We start from the raw sequence: 15,986 nt of genomic DNA, 5'->3' as shown, positions 1-15,986 counted from the left end.
CCTTGGGAAATCAGCTCCGGTTCTTTTCCTGCCCCAAGAGTGGTTTGGGAATCCGGAGCCTGGGAAGCCCCATCGATGTTCCCAGTCGGCTTTTCCCTCTGGAAAGCAGCTGATTTGTAACCAATGAACCTTTTTGGTGCAAATTTGGGGTGTTCTGAGTGAGGGATTTGAGTTGTTTCTCGTTCTTTTCCACACAGAGCTCAGCTGCTCGAAACTTAACTTGCCCACCCCCATCTGTGGAGCAAAAATGCCCTAAAAAGGGTTTTCCTGCAGAAAATCATGCTCATCCCTCCCCATCCTTCCTCCCAGCTCCTGCCCACCCCCACAGCTCAGGCTTAGGACACCTGTGCAGAGTTTCCAGGACAAAATAAAGGGTTTTTTCCAGTTGGAAATGCAAAAATCTATCAAATCCTGGTGCAATCCCAACCTCTGGCTGCTGCGGTGAATCCCAAATTCCCAGGCCCCCACCCCAGCCCTGGGAACCTGCAGCCTGTCCTGAAGGTGGATTTAGGAGAGAAAAACCCAGGAAAACCCGCAGAGAGCTTCAGAAATCTTTATTTGGCAGCAAAACCACGGCACCGGGAGGAAGAGGAGGAGGAAGGGGAGGAAGGAGGGAGGGATTTGAGGCTGGATTCAGCTCCGGAACCTTCTCCAAGCTCCAGGAGCCCTCGGAGGGGAGGGAAGGAGCTCAGTGGTGGTGCTGGTGCTGGTGCTGGTGCTGGTGGTCCTCCACCTCGTGCAGGTGCTCGTGGGTGGCGCAGGTGACGCGGGTGACCAGCAGCATCACCTCCCCAAAGCTGAGCTGGGCGTCCTTGTTGACGTCCAGGTCCTTCATGATCTGGTCGATGGTGGCCTTGCTCTTCACGTGCTGCCAAGGAGGAAGGGGCAAGGTGAGGGCAAAACCCCCTCGGGTTCCCCCCACCCACCCCGGGTGGAAAAAACTTCCCCTTGGCTTTAGGGAGGTGAGTTCCAACCGAATATGGGATTTGGGGGGAGTTTTTGGTGTGGCTTCCAGGGGAAAAAGGAGATTTTGGGCAACACGCCGCTGGGTTTTGCCGAGAGAGGGATGAGGGGATGAGAGCTGTGAGGGCTCCGTCCCAGAGAAGGTTTGGGACGGGGCGGATGGGCAGGAGGGCAGAGCAGGAGCCCAAACCCCGAGGACACCCAGGCACCCTCACCTTGAGGTAATTGGCCAGCTGCTTGTCAATCAGCAGCTTGAGCTCCTTCTTGGTCAGGGTGTCCCTGTCCCCCTCCCGCCGCGAGTACTGGTGGAAGACGTCGATGATGACGTCCATGGCCTTCTCCAGCTCCGACAGCGGCTCCTGGCTCTGCTGGGCCTGCAGAGGAACCGTCACACCAACGAGCCAGGAAAAGCCAGGAGCACAGGGTTGGGTCCAGCCCTTCTTTTTTGGGGGATATTGTTCCTTTTTGGAGCTGTTGGGGTTTTCTCCAAGGAGGCTGAAGGACCTCGCGGCCTCCATGAACCAACAGATGAGAGCTCAGAGCTGATTTGTCCCCAGAATGGGCCTGGTCTAAGCTTGGCTCTGCTGATAAACCCACCAGAGCAGCTGATAACGCCCCAAAAACCCTCAGTGGGGACACAGAGCAGGTGAGAACACCCCAAAAACCATCAGCGGGGACACAGAGCAGGTGAGAACACCCAGAAACCATCAGGGGGGACTCAGTGCAGGTGAGAACACCCCAAAACCCTCAGTGAGGACACAGAGCAGGTGAGAACACCCAGAAACCATCAGTGGGGGCACAGAGCAGGTGAGAACACCCAGAAACCATCAGTGGGGACACAGAGCAGGTGAGAACACCCAGAAACCATCAGTGGGGACACAGAGCAGGTGAGAACACCCAGAAACCATCAGTGGGGACTCAGAGCAGGTGAGAACACCCAAAAATCCTCAGTGGGGACACAGAGCAGGTGAGAACACCCAAAAACCATCAGGGGGGACTCAGTGCAGGTGAGAACACCCAGAAACCATCAGGGGGGACTCAGTGCAGGTGAGAACACCCCAAAAACCCTCAGTGGGGACACAGAGCAGGTGAGAACACCCAGAAACCATCAGTGGGGACACAGAGCAGGAGATCTGACGTCCAGGAGCCTCTCTGGTGGTCGGGAAGCTCTTGCAGGAGGAACCTCGCTCCTCACGGACGCTGGGGATGGTTCTGCTCTGCCAGGACGTGGGGTTGGGACCAAGAGAAGCCTCCCGAGGATCCTCACCCCTCGGATGACCTGGAAAAGAGCACGGACACCCCAAATGCCCCCTGCACTTGCCTTGCTCATCTTGCCACCGCAGCGAGGTCCCCTGGGGCGGGCGCGGGGCCAGGTGCCACCCCGGGGTCTCTTATAGCCAGGCCCGTTGTGAAACGTCCCCATCCCGCTCCAGGCTGGCCCCACAACGCCCCCGGCATTGCTCAAGGCTCCGGGAAGTTCCCCAAAAGGGGCTCTGTGGCTTTTCCCGCAAGCTCGGGGTGTCACGGGCTCAGGTGGCCTCGGGGGTGGCCCTGTCCCCTCACCTGCTGGGATTCTCCACCAGCTCTGGGCAAAACAACAACATTTCCTGTGGGATTTTTCCACATTTTCCTCCTTTCCGCGGCTCTTTTCTGATGCCAGGAGGTGAAAGGCACCCACGGTCCCAAAATGTCCCCACCCCGGTGCATCCCTGAGCTTGGCACAAACCTCCAAGATCACCGAGCCCGCAGCAGGACCCCGAGTGCCACCCGCTGCCTGCGTGACACCGGGGCGCCGGTGGCACCGGGGCCGTGCCCTGCCTGCAGGAAGCCTGAGAGATGATCCGGGCGTGTTCCCGGCCTGGCACGGCTCCAGGAGCTCCGTCCCACCCGTGCCAAGTTGGGTTCTCCCGCCCCGGGTGCGCCCTGAGCCGCAGAGCCCAGGCGTGGTGGGAAGGCGCGCTCGGATTTCGCTTTCCGGGGCTCTGGGCTGCCTTTGTGTGTTTTGGTGCTGTTGTTTTGGCCCTGGCGGCTCCCAGCTGCCCCGTTTCGGAGCAAAACGAGATTTTCCAGCGTTCCCTCATCCAAATGAGCTCCTGCTGACTCAGCAGCTCGTCTGGGCTTTGTTGAGGGTTGAACCTGCCCAGCTCGGGCGTGGAAGCCAAAACAAGGCCTGGGGCGAGTTCAGGAGCTCCAGAGGAGCTGGCACGGGGCACCAGCAGCGAGGAGCAGGGATTCCAGCAGGAATTTCCTCCTGGAAAGGGCGACCAGGCCACGGAGGTTTGGAGTCCCCATCCCTGGAGGTGTCCAAGGAAGGGCTGTCGCTATTGGACACAAAATGAGTGCACAGAAGTTTGGTAAGTTCAAAAGAAAAACAGGCCCAGTTTTATTTGAACATCTGGTATTTATAGAATTCCAGAGGTGGCCGTGGATTGGAGGATGGAATTACCACCTCTGCAACCACACTGGTCCAAAAATCAATCAGTCATTTCTATTTACAGAGAAATATGTAAACTATTCTATTCATCCATGAAACTGTGTGGGAACTCTGACTCTCAAATATGAAAACACGATCAGAAGGTTAAAGAAGTTTTACAAGAACTTTAAAACTTTCAGAAGATCTATAAAAGACAACTTAATGCTTTTAAAAATCAGGGCAACACCAGACATGGCCTGGGTGAGCAGACCCCAGGCTGGACTGGATCTCGGAGGCTTTCCCGGGTGAAAGGAGCCCGGGATGCTGGGGCTGCACCCCCGGCCCCCAGCCCCGGCTGCTGGGCGCTCTGCTTTCACAACGGGCAGGATCTGCTGCAGAACAGGACGTCCGGGCATTTCGGGGGCGTTTCACAACCTCCGCGGTGCCCGGGAGTGGCCGCGGCGTTGCGGGGTTTTGGTGCAATTTCAGGAAACCTCCTTGGGTGGCTTTGATCGCCCTGGAGGTGCCAGGGTGGGGCACAGGGGGTGGGGGACAGGGGGTTCCAAGGTGGGACGGTGGTCTGAGCCGGGGGTGACCCCCAGGTGTGGGTGGGCAGTGGTGCCCAGGTGTGGGCACCCACACGTCCCTCTGGCTGCCCTGGCTGTCCCCGAACCTCACAGGGGGCTCAGACACCTTGGCACGAAGTCAAAATCACCTGTGGCTTCCATTTTAGCCCGTGGAAAAATCTGCCAAATCTCTATGAGGAATCACAAGCCACAAGGGTTTGAGTAGTGTGGGAGTCGAATTAACACAAGGTGGAAAAAGTGGAATTTTGGGGTTTTTAGAATGGGGTTCAAGTGGCAGTGCTGAGGGTCACAGGGATGGGTGCTGGCACCCTTTTGGTGGCTCTTGCAGGGTGACATCCTGCTGTCCCCAAGGCCCAGGCTCGGCCAGGGATCCAGGGAGCGGAGCAGGAGCAGCTCAGCCTCTGCTGGGAGGTGCCCACAGGGACAGCCTGAGGTTGGAGTTGCAAAATTCTTTCGAAACACACTTTTGGGGCAGGAGAGTGGCTGCTGTGGGCAGAGCAGCTGTGTTGTCCCCCTGGGGTCCATATCCCAACACCCCAATACCCCAACTTCCCAAATCACCATCAAGTAGAGAGTTCCCAGTGCCAGAGATCCAGGATTTGGGATTTGGGATGTTTGGGATGTTGCAGGGTTGGGACATGGAGTTGTCTGGACTCCACGTCTCTCCCAGAACAGCAGGAAATCATCATGGACGTATCCTGAAATCCCAAACCCAAACCACGGGATTTCGGGCACTGGGAACATTTTGCTTCGTGAGGATTTTTCCCAACAAAACCATCCGTCCTCAACAAAACCACGGCTGCAGATGACCCCACCCACCCCCCGCTGTCCCTCCTCCCACCCCTGGGATGGATAAAGAGGCAGGAAAGGCTCTGAGAACTTCAAGTGATGCTTTATTGTCCCAGATTGAAGAGTCACCCATCCCAAACTGGAATCCCAAACTGGAGAATCAGCCATCTCAAACTGGGATCCCAAATTGGAGAGTCACCCATCCCAAACTGGGATCCCAAATCGGAGAATCACCCATCCCAAACTGGGATCCCAAACTGGAGGGTCACCCATCCCAAACTGGGATCCCAAATTGGAGAATCAGCCATCCCAAACTGGGATCCCAAACTGGAGAATCAGCCATCCCAAACTGGGATCCCAAACTGGAGGGTCACCCACCCCAAACTGGAGGGTCACCCATCCCAAACTGGAGGGTCACCCATCCCAAACTGGGATCCCAAATCGGAGGGGCTGCTCCAGGGGCTGTTCCAGGCAGGCAGGGAGCAGCCAGATCCCAATTCCCGAAGCTTTCCTCTCCCATTTCCACGCCGGGCTCAGTCCCGGTCCGGCCCGCAGCGGTCGGAGCCGTGGCTGATGCGGTGGGCGTCGTCGGCCAGCTTGCTGAGCACGATGGTGAACTCCTCAAAGCTCACCTCCTTGTCCTTGTTCAGGTCGGTCTCCTGGAAGAGCTTGTCCAAGTAGCCGGCCTGGTTCCTATTCTGGATTTGGGGACACAAAGGGGGGGTCACATCCCTGGATCCACCCCCGGAGCTGCCCTGGGAAGGGTTTGGAAGCTGCAGGATGTCCCAGCCCTCCCCTCCCTTGTCCTTAGCCCCAAACTGAACCCCAGAGGTTTAATTTTGGGTGGCTTTGAACCCCAGAGGTTTAATTTTGGGTGGCTTTGATCACCCTGAAGGTGCCAGGGGGAGAAGGGGGATGGGACAGGGGGTTCCAAGATGATTTTGTCCCAGAGGATTTGTCCCAAGGATTTTGTCCCAAACCCCTGTGGCCGGGGACACTGCAGCTTTTAGGAGAAATCAATCGGACCAGGCCAATTTTGGGAATCACCAACGATGAAGTTGCACCACTTTTCAACTCATTGAGAGGAGACTGCAACATTAGATCTCCCAGAACCCTCAGAGCTGAGAGAAAGCTGAGAAAGCTGAGAGAGCTGCTGAGGCCCTCCAACAAAGACAAGCACATCGATGCCACAGCTGTTTCTTCTTGCAGTGTGAGGGGAAAAAATGCAATTGTATGGTCTCATATTTCAATGGGACCTCAAAGAGGGATCCTCTATTGATAATCAAAGGGATTTTCTCATCCTACAGATCTCCAAAACCAGTTTTTACACCATTAGAAATGACGGCTCGGATCATAACCAGAGCCAGAGCGAGATTGCTGACAAAGACTCCACAACAATTTATCTGCCATCGACAAGAGAATTTTTGGATTGGGCCTTGCAAAAATCAGAAAAAAAAAAAAAAATCAGAGCAGGGGTGACCCAAACCAGGTGAGATGGAACCCCCCAGTGCCCCTGCCCCCCAAAGCCCCGTCCCCATGGGATTGTCCCCCGGGCACTCACACAGGTCCTCAGGAAGGACGGCACCTGCTCCTCCAGCAGCGTCTTTAATTCGCTGAGGTTCAGGAGGTCGTTCAGGCCCTTGCGGACGCTGTACTGGTGGAACACATCCACCACGGTATTCAGGGCCTTCTCCAGGGTGCAGTTCCCCGGGAACTGCTGGCTGCCGGCGTGGCTGTGGGTGCTGGTGGACATGGCTGAGCTCTGGAAGGACCTGCAGGGGCTGGGGACAAACCTCGAGGGCGTGAGAGGAGCCAAAAATCAGCTGGGGGATGAGGATGCAATTTGGGATGGGTGACCCTCCAATTTGTCATCCTAATCTGGGATGGGTGTCACTCCAGTTTGGGATCCCAGTTTGGGATGGGTGACACTCCAATATGGGATTGGTGACACTCCAATTTGGGATCCTAATTTGGGATGGGTGGCATTCCAATTTGGAATTGGTGATGCTCCAATTTGGGATGGGTGACGCTCCAATTTGGGATCCCAATTTGGAATGGGTGTCACTCCAGTTTGGGATTGGTGATACTCCATTTTGGGATCCCAATTTGGGATGGGTGACACTCCAATTTGGGATGAGTGACACTCCAAATTGGGATTCCAGTTTGGGATGGATGTCACTCCAGTTTGGGATAGGTGGCACTCCAATTTGGGATCCCAATTTGGGATGGGTGACACTCCAATTTGGGATTCCAGTTTGGGATGGGTGACACTCCAATTTGGGATGGGTGACACTCCAATTTGGGATTCCAGTTTGGAATGGGTGACACTCTGGTTTCGGATCCCTGAGCTGCACCTGAGCCAGGGGCACCTGCAGCTCCTTGTTGTGGGGCAGAAAATGAGGGGATTTGGGGAAATTGCTGGCTTACGGCTCCAGTTTGGCTTTGCCAAGGAAGCAGCTTGTTCCAGCACACCTGGGGACCTTTCTCAGGTGAGGGGAGCAGGGTCAGGCCGGCGGGGCACCGCCAGCGAGGACGTTTAGGGCAGAGGGCACAGAATTAGTGCTGCCTCCACCCAAGATGGCACCAAAATCCCATTAATTTGCCCTCATTTTCCAACCCAAACCAACCTCCTGCTCTACCCTGAGGAGAACCCATCGCCCTGGGCTGGTGGATCCCAAACTGCTTCTCCCTCACCCTTTTCCCTGCAAGGACCATCCTTGTCCTACTCACCCTGGTCTCCGAGGAGGGTTTGCAGGGGATGGATGCGTCGGTGTGACCCGGGAGCCTGGAGCAGCCCTTTTATACCTGCATGAGGTCCTCTTTCATCAGAGCTGGTGACACACCTGCCACAAGCATCGGCTTGAGTTCACACTTCCCGCACCTGGAAATTGCCAGGTGGGAACCCCGAGCCCCTCCCAGCCTCATTCCTCCCGTCCAGTTCCTGGTTGCACCCACCAGCCTTTGGAAATGTTGTCCTTGGCCCCTCCATCACCTCTGACAGGGCTCAGGGAGGGGAAGAACCTCGGCTTTGTCATACCTCGATGAGGGCAAGGCCGTTCGGGCAGAAGTTGCCAAAACTTGGGGAGTTTTGCAACGCGGTAAAAAACTTGCACATTTTCCTTCTGCTGTAGGAGCAATTATTGGGCTGCTCCACATGGAAACAGAGATAACTTTGTCCTCTGGGTGAGATTTTAATGTGATTTCTCTTTTCTACAGCCCCAACTGGTTGGACACTGCCCAAGACAAAGCAGCATCTGTATTTTACGACTTGTCTTCCAGAATATTTTCCATTGTTTTCTACTTGTAGCAGACCTCTGCTCTCGCTCCAGAGATTTTCTGGAGGAAACTGGCCACAAAACCAGGAGAAAACCCAAGGCCAGGGTCTTTTCTGGCTGGTGCAGGAACTGCCACATGTTGCCACATGCCAAATGTCACCTCTTGTCACGCGTGTCAGGGACAAGAATGAGCAGACAATGAGAAGATTTAAAATCAGACAATGAGGAAATCTAAAATCAGACAATGAGAAGATTTAAAAGCAGACAATGGGTAGGAGGAGCAGGGAAGGACCAGGAGAACTGGAGGTGCCCGTTCCTGTTTGAGGATGCTCCTGTATCCCCAGGGCATTGCACAGATTTATTCCGGTATCCCTGACTCACTGCATCGCTCCTTTTGTTTCCCGGCCCCGCTCCTTGCGGAGTCTCAGCCATCCCAAATAAGGATCCCAAATTGGAGTGTCACCCATCCCAAATTGGAGTGTCACCCATCCCAAACTGGGATCCCAAATTGGAGCATCACCCATCCCAAACTACATTGTTACCAATCCCAAACTGGAGTGTCACCCATCCCCAATTGGGATCCTAAATTGGAGTGTCACCCATCCCAAATTGGAGTGTCACCCATCTCAAATTGAGTGTCACCCATCCCAAACTGGGATCCCAAATTGGAGCATCACCCATCCCAAACTACATTGTTACCAATCCCAAACTGGAGTGTCACCCATCCCCAATTGGGATCCTAAATTGGAGTGTCACCCATCCCAAATTGGAGTGTCACCCATCCCAAATTGGAGTGTCACCCATCCCAAACTGGGATCCCAAATTGGAGCATCACCCATCCCAAACTACATTGTTACCAATCCCAAATTGGAGTGTCACCCATCCCCAGTTAGGATCCCAAATTGGAGTGTCACCCATCCCCAAATGGGATCCCAAATTCGAGTGTCACCCATCCCCAAATGGGATCCCAAATTGGAGTGTCACCCATCCCCAGTTAGGATCCCAAATTGGAGTGTCATCCATCCCAAATTGGAGTGTCACCTATCCCCAGTTAGGATCCCAAATTCGAGTGTCACCCATCCCCAAATGGGATCCCAAATTGGAGTGTCACCAATGTCAAACTGGAGGGTGATCCATCCCAAATTGCGATCCCATACTGGAATGTCACTCACCCCAAACTGCAGCATCATCGATCTCAAATTTGAGTGTCAGCAATCCTGAACTGGAGTGACACCCATACCAAACTGGGATCCCAAACTGGAGTGACACCCATCCCAAACTGCATCCTCGTCCCCCAGCTGGCAGGGAGAGCATCTGGTGCTCTGGTGCAGTTCCAAATTTCCCCATTTTTCCCCTAAAACCTGTGGGGGAGCAGCTGGCGATGCCCATCCCTGCAAGGGCAGCAATGCCCGAGTGACACGGGGTTGGCAGTGAGTGACATTTCCTCCGAGGGACAAGGGTGGCTCCCCAAGTTCAGAGCTGCCCTGTGTCACCGAGGAACCACCCAAATGCCCCTGGTTTCACCCGGGACAGGCTCCTGGTTTGGCTGATGTTGGAGCCTCCTGAGCCGGGGGTTCCCCCACACTGATGGGTCCAGGAGCTCTTCTCCCCTCCTGCTTCAGCCCCCAGGAGCCCACGGTGGCTTTTGGGTGTGTGGTGACCTGGGGGATGTGTCCCAAACCATGAAATGTTTGACTCATTCTGCAGAGCGGCCGCTCCTCCGAGCAGCTCGCAGGACGGAGCCCCCGGAGCCCCTCGGCCTCGTTCTTTGCTGGGGCTGCTGGGTTGTTTTGGGGGGGTCACAAAAACATCTCACAGGCGCCTGGGAAGTGGCAGTCCAGGAATGCAGCACCCCCAGGATGTGGCACCCTCAGGATCTGGTGTCCCTGGGCTGTGACACACCCAGGATGTGGCACCCTCGGGATCTGGTGTCCCTGGGCTGTGACACCCCCAGGATGTGGCACCCTCGGGATCTGGTGTCCCTGGGCTGTGACACCCCCAGGATGTGGCACCCTCGGGATCTGGTGTCCCTGGGCTGTGACACACCCAGGATGTGGCACCCCCAGGATGTGGCACCCCCAGGATGTGGCACCCCCAGTTCCAGGGCTGCGTGTTGGCAGAGACCTGAGGAAGGACCCCCCCATCCCAGCTGTGTTTCACCTCTGGCACCTGCTGGAGCTCCACACTGGGATCTGACACCCTCCAGGAGCCCCCTCGGCCTGTGCTGCCCACTGGGACCCCCCAAAACCTTGTCCTGACCCCCACTCTCTGCCCAGACCAGTGCCCCCCCGTGCCACTCTCCCCTTCCCGTTGCTTTTCCCGTTCAATCTGGGTTTCAGCCCCTCCCCAGGACACGGCACACGGATGGGTTTGGTGCTCAAAGGAAGAGATTTTATTTCAATGCCACGAAGTAGAAGCAGGTGACAAAGGTTTGGTCACAGGCAAGGGCTGAGGCTCCTGGGGGGACGCAGAGTCCCTGGCTCGGCCACCGTGGGCGATGTTCCCGTCTCAGTGACGGTGGCCAGGCCCATGCCCGTGCCCGTGCCCGTGCCCGTGGTCGTGGTCGTGCCCGTGGTCGTGCCCATGCCCGTGGCCATGGTCACCACCAGGGTCCTTGTGGGACCTGTTGTGGGCATCGATGGCCACGAGGCTCAGCGTGGTCAGGAACTCGGTGAACTTGAGGCGCCCGTCGTGGTTGGCGTCGGCTTTGGTGAAGAGCTGCTGGATGTAGCTGTCCGTGCCGGTGTTGGGCTGTGGGGGAGCACGGGCAGCTCGGGGTCACCCTGCCCGTCCCCAGCTGTGGCACGAGGCTCACCCAGCCAGGGCTGGACCCCAAAAACCCTTCCTCGCTTTGGGAAGCTCCCAGGATAAAGTTCTGGGGTGGCCTGCCGGGGGGAGTCGCCACCCCTGGAGGAGTTTAAACGAAGCCTGGATGTGGCACTGGGTGCCAGGGTTTGGTTGAGCTGTTGGGGCTGGGTTGGACTCGATCCTCTTGAAGTCTCTTCCAACCCAGCGACTCTGTGAATTCTGTGGCCCGCCCCCATCCCCAAGGATCCCTGGAAGTGCCCAAGGATGAGCACCCCAATCCAGCGGGAGGTGCCCAACATTCCTGGGAATGAGAGGATCCCCCAACCCCTTCCCCACCCCACGGCTCCGGGCTCTCACCGGCACCGTGTTCTTCAGGAAAGGCTCGGCCGTCTCCTTGAGCAGCTTGGAGAACTCGTTCTTGCTCAGGTAGTCATCCATGGGGTGCCGCATCGCGTACCGGTGGTAGACGTTGACGACGCATTCCAGCGCCAGCTCCAGGTTGGTTTTCATCCTGCTGGGAAGGGACAAAGAGCAAAACATCCAAACCGTGTCCCAAAGCGTGAAATGTTTGACTCGTTCCGCAGAGCGGCCAAACGGAACCCGAGGACCGGCGCCGGCCGCTCGTCCCGCAGCACCTGGGAGGAGCTGCTCACCTTCGGAGGAGGTCTGGGCTCTGCAGAGGGACGAGAGGAGCAGGAGGATCGGGTGATGCTGAGCTGGGGATGGCACCTTTTATACCATCCCGGAGCTGCCAGCCGTGCCAGCCTCGGCTCCCGTCAGGGCAGTCACCCCGGGAATTGTGCAAGGCAGCGCAGCACGCCCAGGTGAGGATTTCAGGTTCCTCGCCCCATCCAGGAACTGTTATCGAGGGAGGGGAAGCCCCAAACTCGTCGGACAAAACAAGGAAACACCAAAAATTACAGCGATGGTGCAGGAGATTTTCTGGAACGTTCCCCAAGTGTTCGATGTAGATGATTGAAGAGGAACTTTTCTGGGTGGGGGTCTCCAGTGGGTTTTACCTGTGGGAATGTAGTTTGTCACCAATTTTTGGTGAATTTGGCTGCTGGACAGGTCTCGGGTTAATCCCTTTTCTGACTCACAGACGGGGCCAACTGAGAGACATTTGAAAAACTTCAATTTCATTTCATCAGGTTTTGAAAATTCTCTCCCAATTCACTTCCCAGGTGCCAGGGGTGGGCTGCACATCCCACCCCTGCAGGAGGACATTCCCCCTGGATGCAGGGAGTCACCCCCGGGCACAGCCCTGCTGCGTGGGAGGTGAACTGGGAGAGAATTTTCAAAGCCTGAAAATTCTCTTGGGAGGTGCCACTTCCCGGCAGCGGGAATTGCTGCCCGAGGATAACCCAGGGCATTGGCAAATGTGCCCACCCCCAGCTGTCCCCCAGGCCTGGGGCCCCCCAGTGCTCCCAGTGGCCCCCCAGTGCTCCCAGTGGCCCCCCAGTGCTCCCAGTAGCCCCCCAGTGCTCCCAGTGGCCAGAATGAGCTGCAGAGCCCCACGTGCCTGGAGGGGGCTGGTGAGGAGCCCCGTGCTGGTGATGAAGGTTTTTGGGAAGTGATGATGACAACGGCGGTGAGACATCTCCCCGCCAGCCTCGTGATCCCGGAGCACCGGGAACCGGTGCCAGAAAAGCCCAAAATTGCAAAAGAGGGAGACAAAGGGACGGGTTTTGGGACGGGGATGGGCGCATCCTCAACGGGAAGGGGACACGCGTGGGCTGGGCAGAGGGACACGGGTGACACGACAAGGACACGGGTGACATGACAAGGACATGGGTGGCACCACAGGGACACGGGTTCAGGCAGGCCTGGGGATGGCAGAGGGTGTGGCTGGGGCACCTGGGGAGGGGGACAAGGACAGGTGAGTGCCATGGGGACAGGAGGGGGATCCCTGTGAGCGGAGAGGGTGGATCCCTGTGAGCAGGATGAATTTAGGGTGAATCCCTGACAGTGGGGATGAATTCAGGGTGGATCTCTGTGAGGGGAGAGGGTGTGGGGTGGATCTCTGCGAGGAGGGATGAATTTAGGGTGAATCCCTGACAGTGGGGATGAATTCAGGGTGGATCCCTGTGAGGGGAGAGGGTGTGGGGTGGATCTCTGTGAGGAGGGATGAATTTAGGGTGGATCTCTGCGAGGAGGGATGAATTTAGGATGAATCCCTGACAGTGGGCATGAATTCAGGGTGGATCCCTGTGAGGGGAGAGGGTGTGGGGTGGATCTCTGCGAGGAGGGATGAATTTAGGGTGGATCTCTGTGAGGAGGGATGAATTTAGGGTGAATCCCTGACAGTGGGGATGAATTCAGGGTGGATCTCTGTGAGGGGAGAGGGTGTGGGGTGGATCTCTGTGAGGAGGGATGAATTTAGGGTGGATCTCTGCGAGGAGGGATGAATTTAGGATGAATCCCTGACAGTGGGCATGAATTCAGGGTGGATCTCTGTGAGGGGAGAGGGTGTGGGGTGGATCTCTGCAAGGAGGGATGAATTTAGGATGAATCCCTGACAGTGGGCATGAATTCAGGGTGGATCTCTGTGAGGGGAGAGGGTGTGGGGTGGATCTCTACGAGGAGGGATGAATTCAGGGTGGATCTCACGAGGAGGGATGAATTCAGGGTGGATCCCTTTGGGCAGCATCATTCCACCTACAGACAGCCACAGGTGAGGTCCAGGATTTTGGGGTTCCCCCTCACCTGCCGTGGGTGTGGGGGTGGTGCAGCCCCGTGCTCTGGGGGTTCTCTGACTCTGGAGGGATGGAGATATTTTTTTCCCCAAATCTTAAAATCCCAGGATCTCGGACACCTCCAGGGGTGGCCACTGCAACCCTCCCTGGGCAGCGCCTTCCAAGGCCTGGCCGCCCTTTCCAGGAGGAATTTTCCAGATATCCACCCCGAGGCTCCCCTGGCACAGCCTGAGGCCGTTCCCGCTCCTCTTTGTCCCTTTGTGGCGCCCAGGAGCTGAGCATGAAGGTGATGGAGGGGGCACAGCCACATCTGGAAGGGGCGTGTGGCACATCTGGAGCCCGGAGCAGGACGAAGCTTTTCATGGCGAGGGGAAAGGGCGCCGGGGGAGGAACGGAGCGGCGGGGCCGGGCCCGGAGCACCGGGAAGCGGCTGCTCCGCACAGCCGCACCCCGGCAGGAACGCGGCCGGTGGGGAGGCGACAATCGCGACAGCCGCGGGGCGACGGAGCCGGGCGGGCGCAGTTCCAGCTCGGAGCCGTGCCCGCATCCCTGCGGGACGTCCGCGGCTCCGGGGAAGGAGGGGCCGGGCAGGGCTGACTCAGCCCCACGGGGCCCCGGGGGAGGTTCGGGAGGCCTCGGGAACGAGGAGTCCACCCCGGACAGGGACGGGGATACAGGGACAGAGGGACAGGGACAGGGACAGGGACAGGGACAGGGACAGGGACAGGGGGACAGGGACAGGGACAGAGGGACAGGGACAGAGGGACAGGGACAGGGATAGAGTGATAGAGGGACAGGGACAAAGGGACAGGGACAGGGGCAGAGCCAGGGACAGGGACAGAGGGACAGGGACAGAGGGACAGGGACAGGGGCAGGGACAGAGGGACAGGGACAGAGGGACAGGAACAGGGGCAGGGACAGGGATAGAGGGATAGAGGGACAGGGACAGAGGGACAGGGGCAGGGACAGGGACGGGGATAGAGGGACAGAGGGACAGGGATAGGAATAGAGGGATAGAGGGACAGGGACAGGGACAGGGACAGGGACAGGGACAGGGACAGGGACAGAGGAACAGGGACAGGGACAAAGGGACAGGGACAGGGGCAGAGCCAGGGGCAGGGGCAGGGACAGGAGAGGGACAGGGGCAGGGACAGGGATAGAGGGATAGAGGGACAGGGACAGGAACAGGGGCAGGGACAGGGACAGGGACAGGGATAGGGACAGGGGCAGGGACAGAGACAGGGACAGGGACAGGGACAGAGCCAGGGGCAAGGGCAGAGCCAAGGGCAGAGCCAGGCACAGCCTCCATCGCCCCCGGCTTCCCCCAGCCCGGGCAGAGAGACCCTGAGACCAGAACGCTTCATTTACAAAGAGATTTATTGAAATGGCATCGGGAGGACATCGGGAGGGTCCCGGGGCGCTGCCGGGCCCTGCCCTCACTTCCTGCGCGGCATCTTGTCGGGCAGGTCCTGGAAGAAATCGTTGCACATCATGGCCATGCAGGCCAGGAAGGTCACGTACTCCTGGAAGTCCACCTCGCTGTCGCTGTTGCAGTCCAGGCTGCTCATCAGCTTCTGTAAACTCTCCTCGCTGGTCTGCTTCTGCCCGGGGAGCAGGGGGGAAAGGGGGGGTTAAACCCGGGCTTGGCACCCCCTGGCAGCCCGCAGCGGCCCGGCACTCACGCTGAAGCTCGGCAGCTCCTTGGTGAGCAGCTCCTTGAGCTCGGCCTTGTTGAGCTTGTACTTGTCGCCCTCGTTGCCCGAGTACTTGTGGAAGGTGGCGACCACCACGGCCAGCGCCTGCTCCAGGGGACACGCCATGGGGACAGCGGCAAGCCTGGCGACACGAGGAGGGGACAGAGGAGTTCGGCGTCCCCGGGCACGGCCGGTCCCGGGGAACGGCCCGTGCCAGGCCCCGGGATGTGCCACGTCCCGGGAGGCGCCGCTCCCCGCCCGGCTCCGGCCGGGCTGGGCAGCCCCGGAACGGGGGGACGGGGCAGGGAAGGGGTTCCGGAGCTTTTCCCAGCCCTCGCCCGTGAAATCCACATTCCCAGCTCGGCACCTGCAGCAGGAACCTCTGCCAGGGCGCCGCAGGTGGGGCAGCCGCGCCTCGCCAACATCTGGAGAACATCTGGAGAGGGAGCAGAGGGGGGAAAGCACTCACCGAGAGCTCAGGCGGGCACGGGAGAGCGGGCAGGGCGGAAGAGGAGCCAGCCTCGGGCCCTGGCATTTATAGCCCCGCCCGGCCACACCCGGCCGGGAGGCAGCGACCGGCCAGGGCTGGGTAAGGAAACAAGGAGGAGAAAGGAAAAAAGGAGGAGAAAGGGAAAAAAAACCCGGCAGCTCCCCCGGCCCGCCCTGCCGAGGAACCGGTTCGGCTTGGGAGGGGCAAAATGAGCCCCTGGGGCTGCCCGGGGACCACCCGGGCCGGGAGAGCCCCCCGGGATCGGGGATGT

At 58.3% G+C, this 15,986-nt stretch overlaps 4 protein-coding genes across 4 annotated transcripts; all 4 read right to left on the bottom strand.

Moving 5' to 3' along the window:
• Positions 1 to 539: 539 nt before the first annotated feature.
• On the bottom strand, positions 540 to 2,355 carry LOC110476798 (protein MRP-126). Its single transcript, XM_021542060.2, has 3 exons — positions 2,285 to 2,355; positions 1,179 to 1,337; positions 540 to 868 (listed from the first exon to the last, which is right to left on the bottom strand). Exons 1-3 carry the CDS (start codon positions 2,291 to 2,293, stop codon positions 689 to 691), a joined length of 348 nt encoding a protein of 115 aa, XP_021397735.1. The 5' UTR covers positions 2,294 to 2,355; the 3' UTR covers positions 540 to 688.
• Positions 2,356 to 5,285: 2,930 nt separating this feature from the next.
• On the bottom strand, positions 5,286 to 6,505 carry LOC110476843 (protein S100-A12-like). The gene is made up of 2 exons (XM_021542126.3): positions 6,314 to 6,505; positions 5,286 to 5,450 (listed from the first exon to the last, which is right to left on the bottom strand). Exons 1-2 carry the CDS (start codon positions 6,503 to 6,505, stop codon positions 5,286 to 5,288), a joined length of 357 nt encoding a protein of 118 aa, XP_021397801.2.
• A 4,030-nt stretch (positions 6,506 to 10,535) lies between these two features.
• On the bottom strand, positions 10,536 to 11,345 carry LOC110476844 (protein S100-A12-like). Its single transcript, XM_021542127.2, has 2 exons — positions 11,193 to 11,345; positions 10,536 to 10,778 (listed from the first exon to the last, which is right to left on the bottom strand). Exons 1-2 carry the CDS (start codon positions 11,343 to 11,345, stop codon positions 10,536 to 10,538), a joined length of 396 nt encoding a protein of 131 aa, XP_021397802.2.
• A 3,545-nt stretch (positions 11,346 to 14,890) lies between these two features.
• On the bottom strand, positions 14,891 to 15,748 carry LOC110476799 (protein S100-A4-like). The gene is made up of 3 exons (XM_021542061.1): positions 15,695 to 15,748; positions 15,214 to 15,367; positions 14,891 to 15,132 (listed from the first exon to the last, which is right to left on the bottom strand). The coding sequence occupies exons 2-3, from the start codon at positions 15,349 to 15,351 to the stop codon at positions 14,968 to 14,970; spliced, it is 303 nt and encodes a 100-aa protein (XP_021397736.1). The 5' UTR covers positions 15,352 to 15,367; positions 15,695 to 15,748; the 3' UTR covers positions 14,891 to 14,967.
• Positions 15,749 to 15,986: the final 238 nt, after the last annotated feature.

Source organism: Lonchura striata, chromosome 33 (assembly GCF_046129695.1).
Source record: "Lonchura striata isolate bLonStr1 chromosome 33, bLonStr1.mat, whole genome shotgun sequence".
Lineage (NCBI taxonomy): Eukaryota > Metazoa > Chordata > Aves > Passeriformes > Estrildidae > Lonchura > Lonchura striata.
This window is presented reverse-complemented; position numbering and strand designations above follow the sequence as displayed.

Bases quoted from the DNA above. Each gene is read 5' to 3' on its own strand.
- LOC110476844 (XM_021542127.2), bottom strand. From the start codon at position 11,345: ATGAAAACCAACCTGGAGCTGGCGCTGGAATGCGTCGTCAACGTCTAC. The intron at 10,779-11,192 runs GTGAGAGCCCGG...GCTCCCCCACAG, and splicing joins TCCTGAAGAACACGGTGCCG to CCCAACACCGGCACGGACAG.
- LOC110476843 (XM_021542126.3), bottom strand. From the start codon at position 6,505: ATGTCCACCAGCACCCACAGCCACGCCGGCAGCCAGCAGTTCCCGGGG. The intron at 5,451-6,313 runs GTGAGTGCCCGG...CCCCAAATCCAG, and splicing joins CGTCCTTCCTGAGGACCTGT to AATAGGAACCAGGCCGGCTA.
- LOC110476798 (XM_021542060.2), bottom strand. The intron at 869-1,178 runs GTGAGGGTGCCT...CCTCCTTGGCAG, and splicing joins AGCTGGCCAATTACCTCAAG to CACGTGAAGAGCAAGGCCAC.
- LOC110476799 (XM_021542061.1), bottom strand. From the start codon at position 15,351: ATGGCGTGTCCCCTGGAGCAGGCGCTGGCCGTGGTGGTCGCCACCTTC. The intron at 15,133-15,213 runs GTGAGTGCCGGG...CTCCCCGGGCAG, and splicing joins AGGAGCTGCCGAGCTTCAGC to AAGCAGACCAGCGAGGAGAG.